This window comes from Pseudopipra pipra, chromosome 5 (genome assembly GCF_036250125.1).
Source record: "Pseudopipra pipra isolate bDixPip1 chromosome 5, bDixPip1.hap1, whole genome shotgun sequence".
NCBI lineage: Eukaryota > Metazoa > Chordata > Aves > Passeriformes > Pipridae > Pseudopipra > Pseudopipra pipra.
Genome location: NC_087553.1, coordinates 65,626,212 through 65,642,781, shown reverse-complemented (window position 1 = coordinate 65,642,781; position 16,570 = coordinate 65,626,212). Strand labels below are relative to the sequence as shown.

The window sequence follows — 16,570 nt, the reverse complement described above, 5'->3', positions numbered from 1 at the left end:
ATATACAGTCATCCCCTCCAAACACTGGCAAATCCATTTAGCAGGAAGAGTAAAGGGCTGGTGATGGATTTAACACTACACTCCAGTGACAAGACAATATAATATGATGATATAATACCACCTTAAGCAAATAATAAAAAATATGTTGTGAGATAGTTTCCAGTTGTATATTTATGAATTCAAATAGTCCAATTGCTTTAAGGCCCATAGAAATGCAGTGTTGCTCAAATTTTAATAATAATTTTTGGGGTACTCTTTCTGGATGACAATTATTTCAAACAATTTTCCAGAACACTGAAGCAATGTTTCACTTGTGGCATGAATAGATTGCTGTCTGATGTGTTGCCAAATGGAAATAGACACTTGTGTTTTTTTCAACATACTAATGCCAGTGTTTATCAATAATCTGGATTTTTATGTAGTATTTTCCCATTATTTATTGTTATATTAACTTGTTATTTCTTTGAAAAGCATAATACCTCACCTTTAGCAGTTCCAGGAGGGTTTTTCCCAACATGCCATAATAGCTATGATTTGTCAAAGAAAAAATAGTGAAAAATGAATGTTTAAAGTGTCATGTCACAAGGTATAATTGTTACCTGCCATTTAATGAGTTAATTTTAAAGATGTGAAACTTTTATAAAACAAAAGTAATTTTAACCATACTATAAATGGATCATGTTTTGCTTGCTTGTTTGAAAGAATAAAAAAAGACATTTATCAAACAGAAGAGAGAGCTAAAAATTAATACATAGCTTAGTTCCAACTTGTATCCTTCTGTGGTTTAAGCTAAGAAATTGTTTTTTGTCCTGGGGAAGCTCCTGTATAGGCAACACATTCCCTTTCATCTGTGGTCTGTTGGACTGCTGAGGCAAACTGTTCAGAAAAATTATGAAGTTGCTGCATCAGCTTTTCACAATCACTTATTTTCACATCCTGAGCCAGTATCTCCCCTGTTTAGTCCAAAGGGGGGGGGGTTGGGGGGGGGGGAATAAGAGGTGTTGTAAAGGCAATTCTGCCTTCCTTGATGCCTTTTGAAAGACTAACGTGTTAAATTCATTCATCCAAAAGCAAAGTTTTTATTGTGGGAGAATTCAGAGTCACAGAATGGCCTGGCTTGGTGGGCATATCAAAGATCAACTAGTTCCAACTGCCCTACTATGGGCAGGGGCACTTCTCTCTAAACCAGCTTGCTCAGAGCTCTACCCAAACTGGCTTTAAACACTTCATATGTAATATGAATATAATATCATATGATTTGAACTTACTCATGTTCAGATTTCCAATTATGTTTGGAGGCTATAGTCTTGAGGTTTTTTCCTATGACATGACTTTAGTGTCTAGACAGCGTAGTGTAAGTAAATGCCCTTCTGTAAGTACTAGGAGATAAACCACTGTGTTCATCTCATACTGTATAAGCATATGCTGAGTAGACCACTAGAAAAGTCCTGATTTAACCAGTTAAAGAAAGGCCTAGCTCAAGTTCACATTGCCCATAGTAGTGCTTGTTTCAAAATCAGTGGGAAGGTTTCATAATATGAGCAAGTTTTGGTCCCCTTCCTTGATATCTCTCTTTTGTTCCCTCTGACCTTATTTTGGCCTATATATTAAACCACTGTAAATGCATGTGAATTTCTTTATTTATGAAATATCCAACTCTGCTTTTATTGCTTTTTTAATATCGGAAAGATTACAGCCCAAAGCAGTATCTTGTAACTTATATTTCGCAAGTGAAAAATGATCATAAATTATTTAATTCCAACTGAAACACAGTGTGCTGTTGAGGTTGGAGAGAATGTATTGATTTCAAGAAGGTTTTATATGTTGTTACATGTAAGAAAATCTTTGGGCTTGTGTTTTGGTTTGTTTTTTTTTTTAGTTAATAAATAAGTAATTATTCACAGAATATTGAACTATAAACATAAATCATCTCTGAAGAATAATTCTTACTCTGTTAATTATGTTTTTGTGCTTTAGTTTTCTTGAAGCATTGTAGAACTCTAGAATGCAATATTGAGAGTTACTGGGTGATATTTGAGGGCTGTTTTTGGTGTTTCAGTGTGACCAGCCTGGTGACAGTTGCTATGTGGCCGTAAAGAGTAAAGCAGGGGGGAACTGAGTGCTTTTGTAAGGACAACTGTCCTATTTATTTTCCTGACTCTAGAGAAAATTCATATAGCAAAATTCAGGCTTCTGGAAGGAGAAATTGAAATTATTGGGACCATTTGTATGCAATACAAAGGGCAAGGAACACTGGCTGCAAGAGTCATGAGCAATTTGCTTTGATTGGATTCTTACCTTTAAAGAATGAAGACAGAGGATGAATGCCAAAGTAGGAGCCTTTGGTCCTTCCACAAGGAGCCAAAATTCATACTCACTTCTATTGTTCTACCTGTGGAACAATGTTTTTATTCCTTTGCAAAACACACTGCATTTTTCTCTGGGACTTTACTAGTTACTTTGATGAATTAGGAGTCAGAGAGTCTTCTTCTTAATTCTCTCTATTTCAGGCTTGCTCCCCAGAAATGATGGAACTCACTTTGTTCTTCAGCTGTGAGATGCAACCTAATTAGAAAAGCAGGTGATGGAGAGTTTTTAATAATCTAGAAAGCCACATCTTGGCTATTATGCAAACCTGATTGTAAGATACTTTTCTAAAGATTAGCAATTCATTTCAAGGTATTAAAAATAATAATTTAGAAAACAAGGAAAGAATTAAAAAATTGAAAGATAAAACACATTTTAAAGAAATGTGAAAAAAATGCAAAATACTTCAGAGCTTATAGGGTGGACGTACCTACAGGATGCCTAAATTGACAGAGCTTCATTTAAGGAGTCAGTGAGCTGGATAGTTTCTGTGAGTAGGAGTCCAACAGAAAAAAATAAGCATATTCAGTAATTCATTACAGGGTCATTGTTCACAAATTTCCACTGGTACAGTAAGGATAAGGAAAAAAATAAGGATGAGAAAAAAGTAAAAATGTTTAGAGACCCTCACTGTGCAAGTCTCACACAGAACATCTGTATAGGAACACTGGGGGTTTGATGTGATGGGTATGAGCTCTCCTGGTGTTTGTGGAGGTGAGAGGAACCACCAGATCCCTATTCCACTGTGTTAGTCCAGATCTGAAATGGGTCATATTTAAGTGTCATGGAACAGAAAAATGGTTTTGGTTTATTTTATTTTATTTCTCATTCAAAAGGCTGTACTGAAAAAAATTCTAAAATATTTTTGAAGTTTTGCCATTACCATGTTAAAGTAGTAAGGATGTAGATATAAAAGCCATCAGATATAGCAGTTGTTATTCCTTATAGCCTGAAATATAAAAACACTTCTGTTTGTGTCTCCTACAGCACAGTGTCTCCAGAGCTAACTGCAATAAGATTATTATGTTGTTTACGGATGGTGGTGAAGAAAGAGCGCAAGAAATTTTTCATAAATATAATGAAGACAAAAAAGTAAGTGATATGTGAAATATTTTACTGTATAAAATACAACAGCACAAAGGGAAATAATAAATATGGAAGTGAAAGCATATTTGGTGTATGCATAAAGTACTTCTTAAAAAAATTATTACTCTTGATCCCTAGGGCACTTAAAGATTTCTCAGTCTATAACATTTATTTGTGAAATCACAAAATATACTTAATATTTTACACTTTGTGACTTGTTGGTCTCAAGTGATTCAGAAGTATACTGTAAGCCATAAAGAACTCAATTTTCTATTGACACTTTGCATTAGTGTAATCCCTGAATTATCCAGTAGAAATAAAGGTAGTTAATTGATATGATATGATATATGTATGTGTATCTCCTCACTGTGAATATTTTCTATGTGCTTTTGTTGTTCGTCAGGCAAAGGCAAAATGAAATCTCAAGGTTAGAAACTGAGTCTTAATAGATTTGGGCTGGAACAAACTCACATTTTTCCCAGTGAGCTCAATTATACCTCTGAATGTCTTAGTGAGAAGTGGGATGGCTCTCTACTGATGAAATTTGGTCTGTGGTCAACCAGAATTATGGTTTAACACAAGAATCCCTGGATGAGTTCTGTTGTTTAGACTAAATTGGATTATTAGCTGTGGTGGTTTTGGGTTTAAGTTTTGAATCTAATCAAACTTCTTGTCTGGCTTTTGCATACTTACAGACTTAAAAATGCATATGTGTGTGTGTGAAATAAAACACCTTTTAAAGTTGTCTCCTACTATATTTCAGTGCAAATCATTATTTATTATTATTAGAAGATTAATCACATTCTAAATAGAAGTGAAATATGAGCTGGATTTACACTGTAAATGAGAATTTGCCTTTCCTAGTGCTTAGGGATGTGCCTACATGGGGTTTTTTGTGGGTTGTTTTTTCTTCTGTTTTCAGAAAAACAGCTAAAAGTTAGAACGCAAATCACCAAGGCACTTTAACAGTTGCCATCAATGTGTATGCATAAAGCAGTGAAAGTATTCAGTTGGAAATCTTCATATATCTGAATTAATCCTTTCAAAAGTAGAAGTGCAATACAGAATTTGTATCTTGACCAGTCATTCACTCAGTGACCTTGAATAATCATTTTATTTCTGATTTATATTAGTGTCTCACATAGAATGTGGGTTTAGTTAATCTTTGTGTCTGAGTTGAAAATACTTTTTAAACTGACAGTTGGAAGAGAGAATTGAAATCATAGTCACTTGTGTGACACACATGGCTGTATTCTGAAAACAAATGCAGAGATTCCTCTTCAAATTCGGACATGGTAGCTTTTACTGTGTTGCAACAACAACCATCAGCTATGGAAAATACGTGCATAAGGGGGAAGATGTATGATTAACTTATTTTTTTTCTTTTATTTTGCTCTGTTAGGAGTAAAGTATAGCAAAATATTCAGTCCAAACAACAAAACAGATTTGCAGTGCCAAGATTTGTGGTCTTAATCACATCATGCCTGATGACTGATTATTCTGTGAAGTATAATAAATGAAATGGAGGATTTACTAGTTTTAAATGGTTATTTTACTGCATCATTTAATACTGTAAATTTGCACTGTTGAGGGTTAGGGTGGGTTTATATATACTGTTATATATAATACAATGCACAGTCACTTTCCTGTTCCCTCTGGTGAAGGAGGGTTTTGGGGTTTTATTGTATTCAGCAAACGTATCATAGTGATGATAATGGTCACTGTGTGTCAGTATGTTGTCATATGTAATGGAATGCAGTGCCAATACAATGAAAGGCAAATTTTCTACACTTCTTTAAGCTCTATATTTCTACAAGTTCAGATCTTAGTAAACCCTTGTCTAATGAGGTACTGGGTTGCTAGATACCCCTCCTTACTGCTTTTCTCCAAGGTGACATTGGAATTACAATACCAGAAAGTTTATGCAGTTGTAATTCGAAGATTTATTTACTTTGTCCTTATCACTTTCAATCAGTAACAATTGTAGTGTTGAAGGGAAGTTTATGGTTGAAAACCTTCTAATGAAACTGGACCAGTAAATTCATTTTTAGGAATTGCAATGAAGTTGCCCGATATCATTCATACCATTCTAATATTTTTAAAAATAAGACTAATACAAAACATGCTTGTGATAATGCTCTCTTTAGTAAGACTACATTTGATTCCAGAATGATGATGTGAGCTCTTTTGTTGTTCCTACTCTGTGTAATTTAGTGTTAATTCATTACCAGTAGAGAATAACAGAATTGATAGAGGCATTCCAACATGAAAAATACACATATGCTTTTAATTTTGCAAAGTCATAATCACAAATATGGTCTTACCTTCTTAGATTGCACAGTAGGCTGCTTTCTTACATTAAATTATGAGATATTAAAGATATGTGTATCTCAGTTCTGTTGTCCTTTAATTTATTTCATATGCAGCCCAATGAATTTAAGACTAATTTTATATTTATCATTTCTAGCAGGACTATTAATATAAGGTGTTAAAATGTTTTCTGTGTTTTACAGTAGAAGCAGTTTATAGTATAAATATCTATCAGCTGATGTATTTTCTTGTCTGCTCTGCATTTATTTAAACATCCATCTTTGTGCTCTGCATACAGTATATAGAAGATGAATCTTTATTGTCCTATGTTGCAGTCAGTCACTTTCCATCTTAGACACACTATGTTACAAACTTTCTTTTTTTTTCTTGTGCAAACAAAAGACCTTTTATTCAAATCTATTAATCATTTTTTTCATCTGCCTGATGTAAAATAGCTTCAGCTGAGTAAGTATTTTCTTCTTCATATCTGTTACTTTGTAATTCCTTGGCATGAAAGAAGCTTTAGTAAGTTTTGGCCCATCAAATGACTTGACTTAGTACAGGTTTTTGCAGTGCCCATAGTGCAACCTTCAAGTTAAGCGAAGGAATGCAAGAAACAACTGGAAACTACTAAAAGACCAGCCTAGAATCTAGAGGCTGGAAAATTGTTCTTTTAAATTATAGGGTTTAATCTGTTTGAAATAGCATACAGATATATTTAAAATAATTTTCTGTCTTTACAAATAGTTCACAGTATGAATATGAGGGTTATCATAAAATTTATGTAACAGTTTTGGGGAGGAACATTTCTGGGTTTTATCTGTTTGAAGTGGAAAATCACAGTTGTGTTTCACCTTTGCGTGCCTTTTTCCCTTTATAAAGCCAGATTTTATTGTCACATATTGTAACTATGTGCTGTGCTTGATATTTAAAAACTGGCATGTTTACCTTTTTGGTGACATTTGGGGTGCTCGCATTAAATGTGCAAAATACCACACGTGTTAAAATTTCAGGAGTGAGGGTGCTAAATTTCATTTTATTTGCACTCCTCCTACAGATAGCTTCACTGAAGATAGCAATATAAATTTAATTGAAATGTATGCCCAGTAGGCGTTTATCCTGAGAATTTTGAATTCGGGTTGAAAATAGAAAACCATAGATCTTTGGGGCAAATTGTGCACACCGAAATCTGTGTTTGGAGGGATTGCTCAATTTATGTGAGTAGGAAAAGACCTTAAACATACCTCATGCACTTTTAGTTGTTTGAATTTTTGTAGAATGGTAAAGGTTTGTGTGGGTTGGCTGGATTGATCTGACTCACACAGGTAGGATTGGTCTGACCCCTCCGGCAGGAGCAGAATGGTGAGTTGTGTCTCATGTCTCATTCCTACAGAATTATCTTCCATGATTAATACAATACAACCTTATTTTCTGGAGATTTTTTTGACAGTATCATTTGAGGGGAAATGGTATGCAGAGAAGTTTTCCAACAACTCAGTTCCATTAAGAATATCTTTATGTGGTGGGCACAGAACCACTGCAATGATAGAAGTCCTATGGGAGCACACTCCAGCTTACTGGAACTCCACTGGGAAGCTTACAGCTGCCAGTGACTTGTTCCAGATGGGACACATTCAGCATGTCAAAAGAATGATAAAATGAAATATTTATGAGAAAGTACTTGCAAAACTTCTATTTAAAACAAAAAGACCTCCTACTACCATTAACAAAGGAGGGAACCATATTCTTCATTGGTTTGAATCCATTACTGCACAACTGCAAGTCAATAAAACTAAAATGAAAACTATGTTAGTCTAGGCAATGGTGTATGAATTATTCTGGACAAGGCTAAAAGTGTTAGTCCTGCCTACAAATGACCATTGAAAAAGCCCATGACATTTCCACTTTGGGTAGCCATGGGTTTCTCTGAATGAATGTAACTTTCCTATGGTTACTTATATAGCTGAAAATAGAAACAGCATCTTTTGCAACACTAATGTTGGCTTTGAATAGAACTAAACAGCTGTCAAAGTGCACCTCAACAGGTTTTGCATTCCCCAGTGTGTGATAGACTTGTGACACAGGATGTTCCATAAAGTAATTAAACTAAGAGTTGAACTGAGTAAAATTCTAGTTTATATCTGAATGGCATGTGGCATAGTTTGATAGATAAAATTTAAGCTATTTTTTAAGCTTTCTGGACTGTAGTGTGTTCTCTGGCCTTCTCTACATTAACATTCTGTGGTCTTCAGAGACAACCAGACGCTGACATATATCTCATTCCTCCTAACAATCCCCCTATGCTGTAAATTTTCTTGGAATGATGGTAAAGTAAATACCACGTAGAAGAAATCTTCAGCTAGCTGGTTAAAACGGCTCCCTGGCTCCTTCCCTGATCAATTTTATCTTAAAGGTGTGTCATCTTCCAGCTGTTAATTTTAATTTATTATATGTACCGTGACATGCACAAATGGTAAACCTAAAATATTCTGGGTGAGGCTTGGGTCAGTATTTAAAAATTCCAAAATCCATTACTTTTTCTTTAAAAGTGAAAACTATTATTAGAGTGTTCACTGAAGAAACATCCTATTCATAAGGCAAATTATTTTTTTTTGCCTCTTTCTTAACTCCACGTATTAATGAAGAGCTTTCTATCTACTCTCCCAGTTTCTGAGTTCCTGACAGATTAATGCCACTACATTAATGAATTTAAATATTCCACATCAGCAGTCTTCCTCTTTTGACACTCATTACCAAAATATGCTTTAATAATAGTCAAGCTGCACAATACTAAGCTATTTAAGGTCCTAGGCCTACAAATCCATGGGTTTTTTTCTGATTTTTTTGTCAATATGATATAATTAGTTTATTTTTCCTCATAAACTTACATCTTGAACCACAGTTATCTGATGGCGTATGAAGCTCTATTCCAGCATGAGGATTCAGAGTACAGTGATTTTTAAGATAATCTTTTTCAAAAATATCTATATATTGCCTTTTCAATGGTCATCTTCTAAACTGACTTGCTGCTATTATGTGTCCGTGCCCTGGCAATGCTCTTGGATTACAGCAGTCTGCCAGTCTTCCCCACACCGTCTTTCACTGATCCTTTTACCTTTAGACTATGTAATATTACCAAGCCTTTCTTGAAGTCTTCAATAAGGAGGTAATATCCATTATATTTCTTCTACTTTTTTTCACTTTTCCATTCAGCCATCACAGCCCCTGTGCTGTTCTAGGTTCCTGCAGACTTAAGGGGTGCAGCAGAAAGCACAATGGGACAGAGGGGGGGTTATTTTGGAAAGAAGATCTGCATGTAGAACCTTGTCATGCATGTGTCCACACACACATCTCTGTGTTGATGTTTCTCATTAGGCTGCTGTTTTCATTATGAGCATGAATCTGTCGGGGTTGCCCCATGGCATTTTTATCTCCTCAGCAAGATAAAAATCCACGTGATGGTGTTGAGAACTGTGTAAGACTAATGAAAGTTTTAATATAGCTTTGTTGAAAAGTAACCTTATCAGTCTTATTAAAGTCATGTGTATCTGTTACATAAAACCCAACTGGCAGCTTGTTTCCCTCAAGATTGGCATGGAGGAGGCTACTTGATACTTCTATTTTTGTTGATCTTCAATTCCAAACCACTACAGTAATAGTGATTGATTCAGTGTATCACACTGAGGTTGATGCTGCAGATGGCATAAAATGATTAATCAAGGCAACAAGGATAGGATATCAGTTAATATAGAAAGCACATTATGTTTGTTTTGGGATGAAAGCAAGAGAGTCAGACTGCATTTTGCTTATATACACAAACAAAATGCTACATATGGTGTAGCTGGTTGAGGCTAGACATCAGAAGGTTCATCCTCAGCCTCCCCCTGTATCAACTGTGCATTCATGTCTGTGAATTTGGAATTGCAGTGAAATGGCATGTGAATTGATTATATTCTTCTGTATTTCAAGAATTGGAGGACTGCAACCATTTAATACCTAGGCCATACCTAATGATGTTTATGTAACCTCTTTTTTAAAGTATCCAGTTCCACAGCTTCCTTAGGTATTTACATTTTTCTCTTTCAACAACTACCTTTAGAAAGCTTTCCCTAGATTTCCTTAAGGCAAAGAAGCTTAGAGGGTTTTTCTTGTTTTGTTTTTTTTTTCATTTTCACTATACATTCTTTACAGAGAACTATTAATTCTCATCATAATTTCCTCTTACACTTTAGAAAACCATTTCTATGTTGAAACCTTCACACAACTTTTCTTTCCAGCTTTTGTATTTTCAACTAAACAAGCTAATTTCTTTCAAATTCACCAAATGTATATCTTAAATTCTTTTCATTCTTTATTCTTTACACCCCTATTGTGTATAATGGCATGTTATCTCTACCTTTCCTAAAACATGCTCTTGAACAGTTAGGGAAACAGTGGTATCGAGAGTATTTTCTATGACTTTTTTTATGCAGTGCTTAGGTAAATATGTCATCGAACACAACTTACTTTTTGGAACTGTATTATATCATTGAACCATATTTGGTTTTTGCTTTGCTCTGAATCTTTTCTCCCAGCTGCTGCTTTTTTTTACAGGTTATCTTCAGTTTCAGTATCTGTTCTCGATTTTCTAAGTATTTTTAATCCTACATTTTATCAGGAAGTTTCTTCTTGTATGTTTAATTTCTTCTACTTCATGAATTGCCATTTTTCATGTAATCCTTTATTCTTTAGATTATCTTCCCACACTGTTCACTCAGCTAGCTCGTTCTCTGAGTTTGTTGAAGTTTGTTTCTTATCCTTGTTTAACTGCTGTCAAATCTTCCTTTCCTTGTAATAAAAATCTCTTCTTGATCTTTCACTCAAAATATCTTTTTTCTTCTAGATTTTTTTTAATTCTGCCTTAAAATTCAGAAATAAATTAACTGTTCTTGACATCTTCTAGAATAAGAAATTTTCCTAACCTGCTGCAAGATATTCAATAATTGTGTCTCACATAGAAGGTCTATCTGCATAACCTTCTATATTTGAAGTTGCAAATATTTTTTGTATACTTCCAGTGTTTATTAAACACTGAAGACATCAAAGATTTAAGTTGTTTTGCTGTAAGTGCCATGTAAGAGACACTCACATTTCTCATTTATTTCAAAATATAATAGCAGAGAAAATTTAAAAGTTGAGTATTGGTTTCTGCAGATAGAGAAGTCAAATGGGATACAGAAAAAAAAAGGAATTAATATTATTATGAAGATTAAGAGGTACTTTTTTATAAAATTGCCCATTATATGGTCAGGATTCTGACATTTGTGTGTTCACTGAGTCTAGAGTTTTCCAAAGCTTAACTTTACCACATTGGTTTAAAAATGCAACTCCCTGGGAAGAAATTGGATAATTTGTCCGCTTAATAGAACAATCAATATAACTAAGCTAGCACAACTGAATATATTTTTTAAAAGAATTAACTATTATTAAGTGACTCTAAAACTTTATAGAAATCTTAGCTTCTAAATGCTGCTTAGGCCAGCTGGTAGGGGAGTGTTGAGCAGTAGCTGAATATTAATCCCTTAGTAGATGGAATTGTTTCAGATGGGATGGAACATCTTTAAATGAAAAGATTTGCCAATGCACAGGTGGAAAAAGCAGACAGAAATATGTAAGAGACTCATATTTCAAAGGGCTCAAAGGGAGAAGGTACAGAATAGGAGACTCTTTAGTGGGCAAGAGAATAAGGGAACAACTGAAACAAACAGATGGTGGCACAAGATATATGCATGCTGCAGCCTAAACAGATGACAGGTTAAGAAGGAAATAAAAATTTCAGGAAACAAAGTTACAGTCCATTCACATAGCAAGAAATATGTGTTTATATATACAAGAAGCATAACATAGAAAAGGAATATGAAATGGGCAGTGAGAGTGCCAGTGACGGTGAACTGTAAATTTCACCAAGGCAAGTAGAAACCCTGTGCGTCTTCAGTGTCAAGTATTAAAGATTGCTGCAGACATTGTAAGGAAGGGTTGCTTTTTAAGAGAACATCAGTGCATAAGATAGAGGAACTCTGAGAAATCTTATCAAGAGTAAGAACTACAAATGTAACTTAGTCTTTTTCTAAAGCATTTTGCAAAAAAAAAAGATATTTCAGTTTTGAAAAAGAGGAAGAAAAAACATCATCTTTCAAACAGGGATAAGTATACTGGTGAGAAACAAACAGAAAATACCCCAACCTCTACTCAGAAAGTGACTTAGATTCAAAATCCTGATTAGTCTCAATGAAAAGGCTAAAACCTGCTCAGTCATATCTCCAGGAAATCAGTCACATTCTTTATCTTTTGCACTATACAGGAAAGAATTTAATATGCAGAAGTGCATGTGCTATAAGAATAGATTGTCTTTAATAGAAGAACGAGAAACTGACTTTGCAATCTTGTAATTGCATGGTTAGGCAAAATGACATTGAAGTATGAGCTTCTAATTATTTTCTATTGAAGTTTTCACAAATATTTTTATGGGTTTTATTCCTTAAAAAATAGAGAAAAAAAACCCCAAGAGAATCAGTCTCCATATGCAGTCTTTGAATTCTTGTCCTACTATCTATCTCCATTCCTCTGTTTCTATATTCAGATTCTATTTGAAACCAGTAATTCCAGTCGAACTCATATTCATGTTAGCCTTGTATCAAATTCAAAATAATGTATTCAATGTTTGCTGAGGTTTAGATGGGAATTCTGTGCTTCATAATCTTATCCTAAATCATGTGCAAAAAAACCCCCTCTAATCAATAATGTCCGAAGAACTTGGAATGCCAGCTGCAAATGTATTTTTTTTAATTATTCTAACTTTATTTAAATAGATTTTTTTTTTTTAGCAGGAAAGAATTTGTTTTATTTACAAATGATTTTTTGAAACTATCACTTTGAACTGTATAATGCAGTCTGACCATACTGTATTCTCAATCCTAGATATAGACAGGAAAACCAATAACCTCAATACTTTTTGTTGCAAAGTTAGTCTGTAGATGCTATATCTTTTGAGAACAAAAACAAAGACAAACCCAAAACCTTCTAAGGCAATATTTTGTCTACAATAAATGTCTCTGTAAGAAGCATATTTATAATTAAGGCTGAAGACCTTTTTTTCCTTACTTTTTCACTAGAAAGACAGACTTTGTGAAAGATGATTAAAATTCATTTATATCACAATGTAGACTGAAAACTTCATAACCTAAAGTATGGTTTAACTGGAGTACATTTTCTTTGCTCTTCTGTTTCAGCCATTGTGAATAGAGAATTTAGACCTAAATTGACTAAGAACTCTGGTACAAACTGTTCAACACATGAAGGTTATAGACACACCTCGAGGGTTTTTTTCCTGTGGATTACATGGGAGTTCACTTGTATTTTTTTTTTTTTAAATTAATTTATTTAGCTGATTAGAAAAGAAATAAAAATACGTATCATTCAGTACAGAAGTGACTGTGCCATGATTAATTTGATGTCCTCAGGATAGGTGGCAGCAGTCTGTATATATTCAGTGCTTCTCATAGACAATCCTGAGATTTCAGGCGCAGTTCGTCAGGAAGGACAATGAGTGAACATGCACACTGGTTGCATTAATCACTAACTGTGAAGGACACTCTCTGTTCCATGGTTGCACATGAGCCTGGGTCTCTCAGCCGTGCTTGGGCACTTGCCAGTCGCTGACAGCAGGCGTCGTCACTGCCTGCTTGTGTCAGCAATGGCACGTCTTACCTGCAAGTAAAGGCAAGGTCAGGCTGCCCTCAGCACAGTCCTATATGGCAGTGCTGAGTTTCCATAAGTATACAGTAGCTTTTTCTCACTAAAATAGGGAAAGGGAACCAAACTTGCAGCATTTTCATACCTAAAGCTCCCTCTTCTAAGGTAGTCTGAATATACCATTCTGTTACCAGATCAGTCTCCCAGAAACAGCATGTGAACATAGGCAGTCCCTTCACTTGTTTACGTGGCATGCCCTTTTTAAAGCTCACTAAATAATTTTTGTTTAGAATTTTTATGTTCCTGTGAAGATCAGCCCATTATAAAATTAGATATGAAATTTGGATAACTGATAATTCCAGAGAGGAAGATTTCCTGTAAATGAGTTCAACTGCTTTCTGAAGGTCCTTCCTTTTGCCCCCTGTCCTTTTCCCTCTTCTAATACAACTGTTTGGCATTTGCAACTGTTAAGTTTCAGTCATTTTTCCATGCTGTACAAGGACTGAATAAATGAGACAAAAAATTGAGAGAGTAAATATACAAGATTATTTGCAAGGGGGAAAAAAAGTCAGAGTACCTGATTAAAATTAGTGTTTGAAATATTCATTGGCATATTTAAGTATTCCTTTAAATCTGTAGCTGGTATTTGTAATATTTCTTCCCTGGGATTTACAAGGCCAATGAAAAAAAGAAAGAAAAGAAGGAGGCTTAGTGTCACAATGTGAACTGTAAATATCTCTCTAATTAATCCAGTCCTTTCCAGCTGCTCATCTGCCTCCAAATGTTGTTTTGACTATCAAAGAAATGCCTAAAATGCTTTTAATCCAGAGTGCAGTGGGAATTACTTTGTCAACTCCTCTGTCTGTTTCTTGATATGGACCACCAAATTTACAAGGAATTCTCAGAAAAAAACTGTTTCCTTGAGGGAATGCTAAGTGCTTACTGTCAGGGAGAAGCAGTTTAGAGAAAGGAGGAATTAAATTGTTTTTCATTTCAGCAGAAAAAAATTGTTATTACCTTCACCAAAGAAGCAAACAGATCAACTGAGTAAATAGAACATGGGTAATCAAAGTAAAATATTCCACTGCTGAATTGTTAAAAAGAGGACAGTGTATGCTCTTCATCTGAAGACTGGGAGACAGAATGAGTGGCCAGAAAATCACGTGATGCAACTGAGTGCTGTACAGGGATTTCCAAAGTGGGGTGGGGTGGTCTGCTGAGGACAGATCTTCTAGTGGAAATCACAGGAGAAGCAACCAGTGTGTCCACAGCCTTTAAGCTCAAAAGACAGGCAAAAAATATTTATAGGTTTTAACTGAGTTAAAACCTGCAAAGGGCTTAACTCAGGAGGTTGGAGGTTTTCAGCCTCTGCCAGCTGGCACACTCCCAGACAAGGTGCTGGGACTGCTCCTGGGGTAGGAAAGAAAGGGGGAGAGGGAAGGAGCAATGGTTTGGCTTCTGTGCAGGTGTGTGGGCTCTGCTGATACAATTGTTCTTCAGGTTGGAGAGTGGACCAAAGCCCAGTTTTTGGTGAGTTTGACACAGGCAAATTGACCCTCAAACTTAAATTCGAGTACATCAATGAGAAGTCCTGCTGGTGTTTTTGAAAGTACTTTCTCTTTCTTATCACTGTTCTTGAGGCTAATGTTATAAAAAGCTAATAAAACAGAGCTGATTTATTCCTACACCTGGAAATTGTTGATATCAAAAACTTCACCTTATTTGAGGGGATAGTGCAGTAAAAAGAACACAGTCTCCTCATCAAAGTTACTGCAAGCATAGAAGGTTGGTTTTGTGCTTCTGTGACACTTGTGGCCCATCAAAGATTATGTTTAAACTAGGTAAAGAATTAAAGGATCTCTTTAGTTAGTGGTCTCTTCTATCTAATTGTAATTAGTTCAGCAGTGCTAGATTAGTAGATGTCAGCAGGATATTTATACCTCCATACTTGTAGCCGTAGGACAGCAGAGGAAGGGCCACCACAGGACAGACCTTCTGTAAGAAATGAGGTGCTGTGGTTCCACAAGGTGGCACTAAGAAGTTGTAGAACAGTGTGACTGAATTAGTATTTTTTTTAGTTCTGTGAGAGTGTTAATTCTGAAATTTTTCAATATAACTATGGTCGTGTTTTGACCATTAGTCTGCAGTAGAAAATATCTCAATTTTCATGAAATTATGTTTTCTTTGTGAGGGAACTAAACAAGGAAGAAAAAGACAAAACACCTGTAATTTTTGAAACCATTTGCAGTTTGCAGAACTGCATTTCATGGATTCATGGCGTTCACTTTAAAGACTTCTTCCATGAACATGCACATTTCATTGTATGCATGTGTTGTGAAGACTTCAGGTGTAATTCTCCATGTGTTAATTCCTCTCCTAGAATAATTGCATATAACTACACCATACATCAGAATTCTTGATCCTATTTTCCCAATATGCTGAGACTATTACATGGTTTTGGGCCCATATTATCAGTATAGAATCATATCCAGAGCAAGTGAGATTCTCCAATAATCTTCTGATACATAACAAACATCATTTATATTTTAAGATAGAAGGATTAACATTAGATTGTAATGTGAGCTAATTTTTAGAGTATCATTATTTCTTTTTGTTATTAGGCTATAATTACACAGACTATAATTAGACTGTGAATTAATAAGCTAGCATTGCAGCTTGAAGTTTGAGGTTGAATTGCAGTGAATGAAAGATATTAATGATGGGGAAGATTGCACATACACATGGACAGTCTGGGAGAAATAATTTACTGTGGATAAATGTCTAAAATAGTATTTCCAAGGACCTGCTCTATTTGTCTTTAAACACGTGCCACAATTAAAGCATTTTTCCATTGGTGTCAAGGGGACACTTGCATTGTTAAATGCCTTGCTCAATCAAAATATAGAGGGTCAGCTGTGGAAACACTCGAGTGGTGTCAAATGGATTGTCAAATCTTATGAATGCTTTCTTCATGTCTATAAATTCAAAGATGTTCAGCCTGAAATTGTCTTTGCATTGAAATATTTGAGAGCTAAATTCTTTATTGTTTAAAATGTGGATTTTTCTTCCCCATTTT

At 35.0% G+C, this 16,570-nt stretch overlaps 1 protein-coding gene across 8 annotated transcripts in view; it reads left to right on the top strand.

The window, feature by feature from the left end:
- The window catches only part of CACNA2D1 (calcium voltage-gated channel auxiliary subunit alpha2delta 1), a 376,639-nt gene that overhangs the window by 294,225 nt on the left and 65,844 nt on the right, over positions 1-16,570 (top strand). For all 8 annotated transcript variants that reach the window (XM_064656439.1, XM_064656438.1, XM_064656437.1 and 5 more), the window contains exon 12: positions 3,355-3,459. In XM_064656439.1, the coding sequence (XP_064512509.1) occupies positions 3,355-3,459 (105 nt within the window). The remainder of the gene's footprint in view (positions 1-3,354; positions 3,460-16,570) is intronic.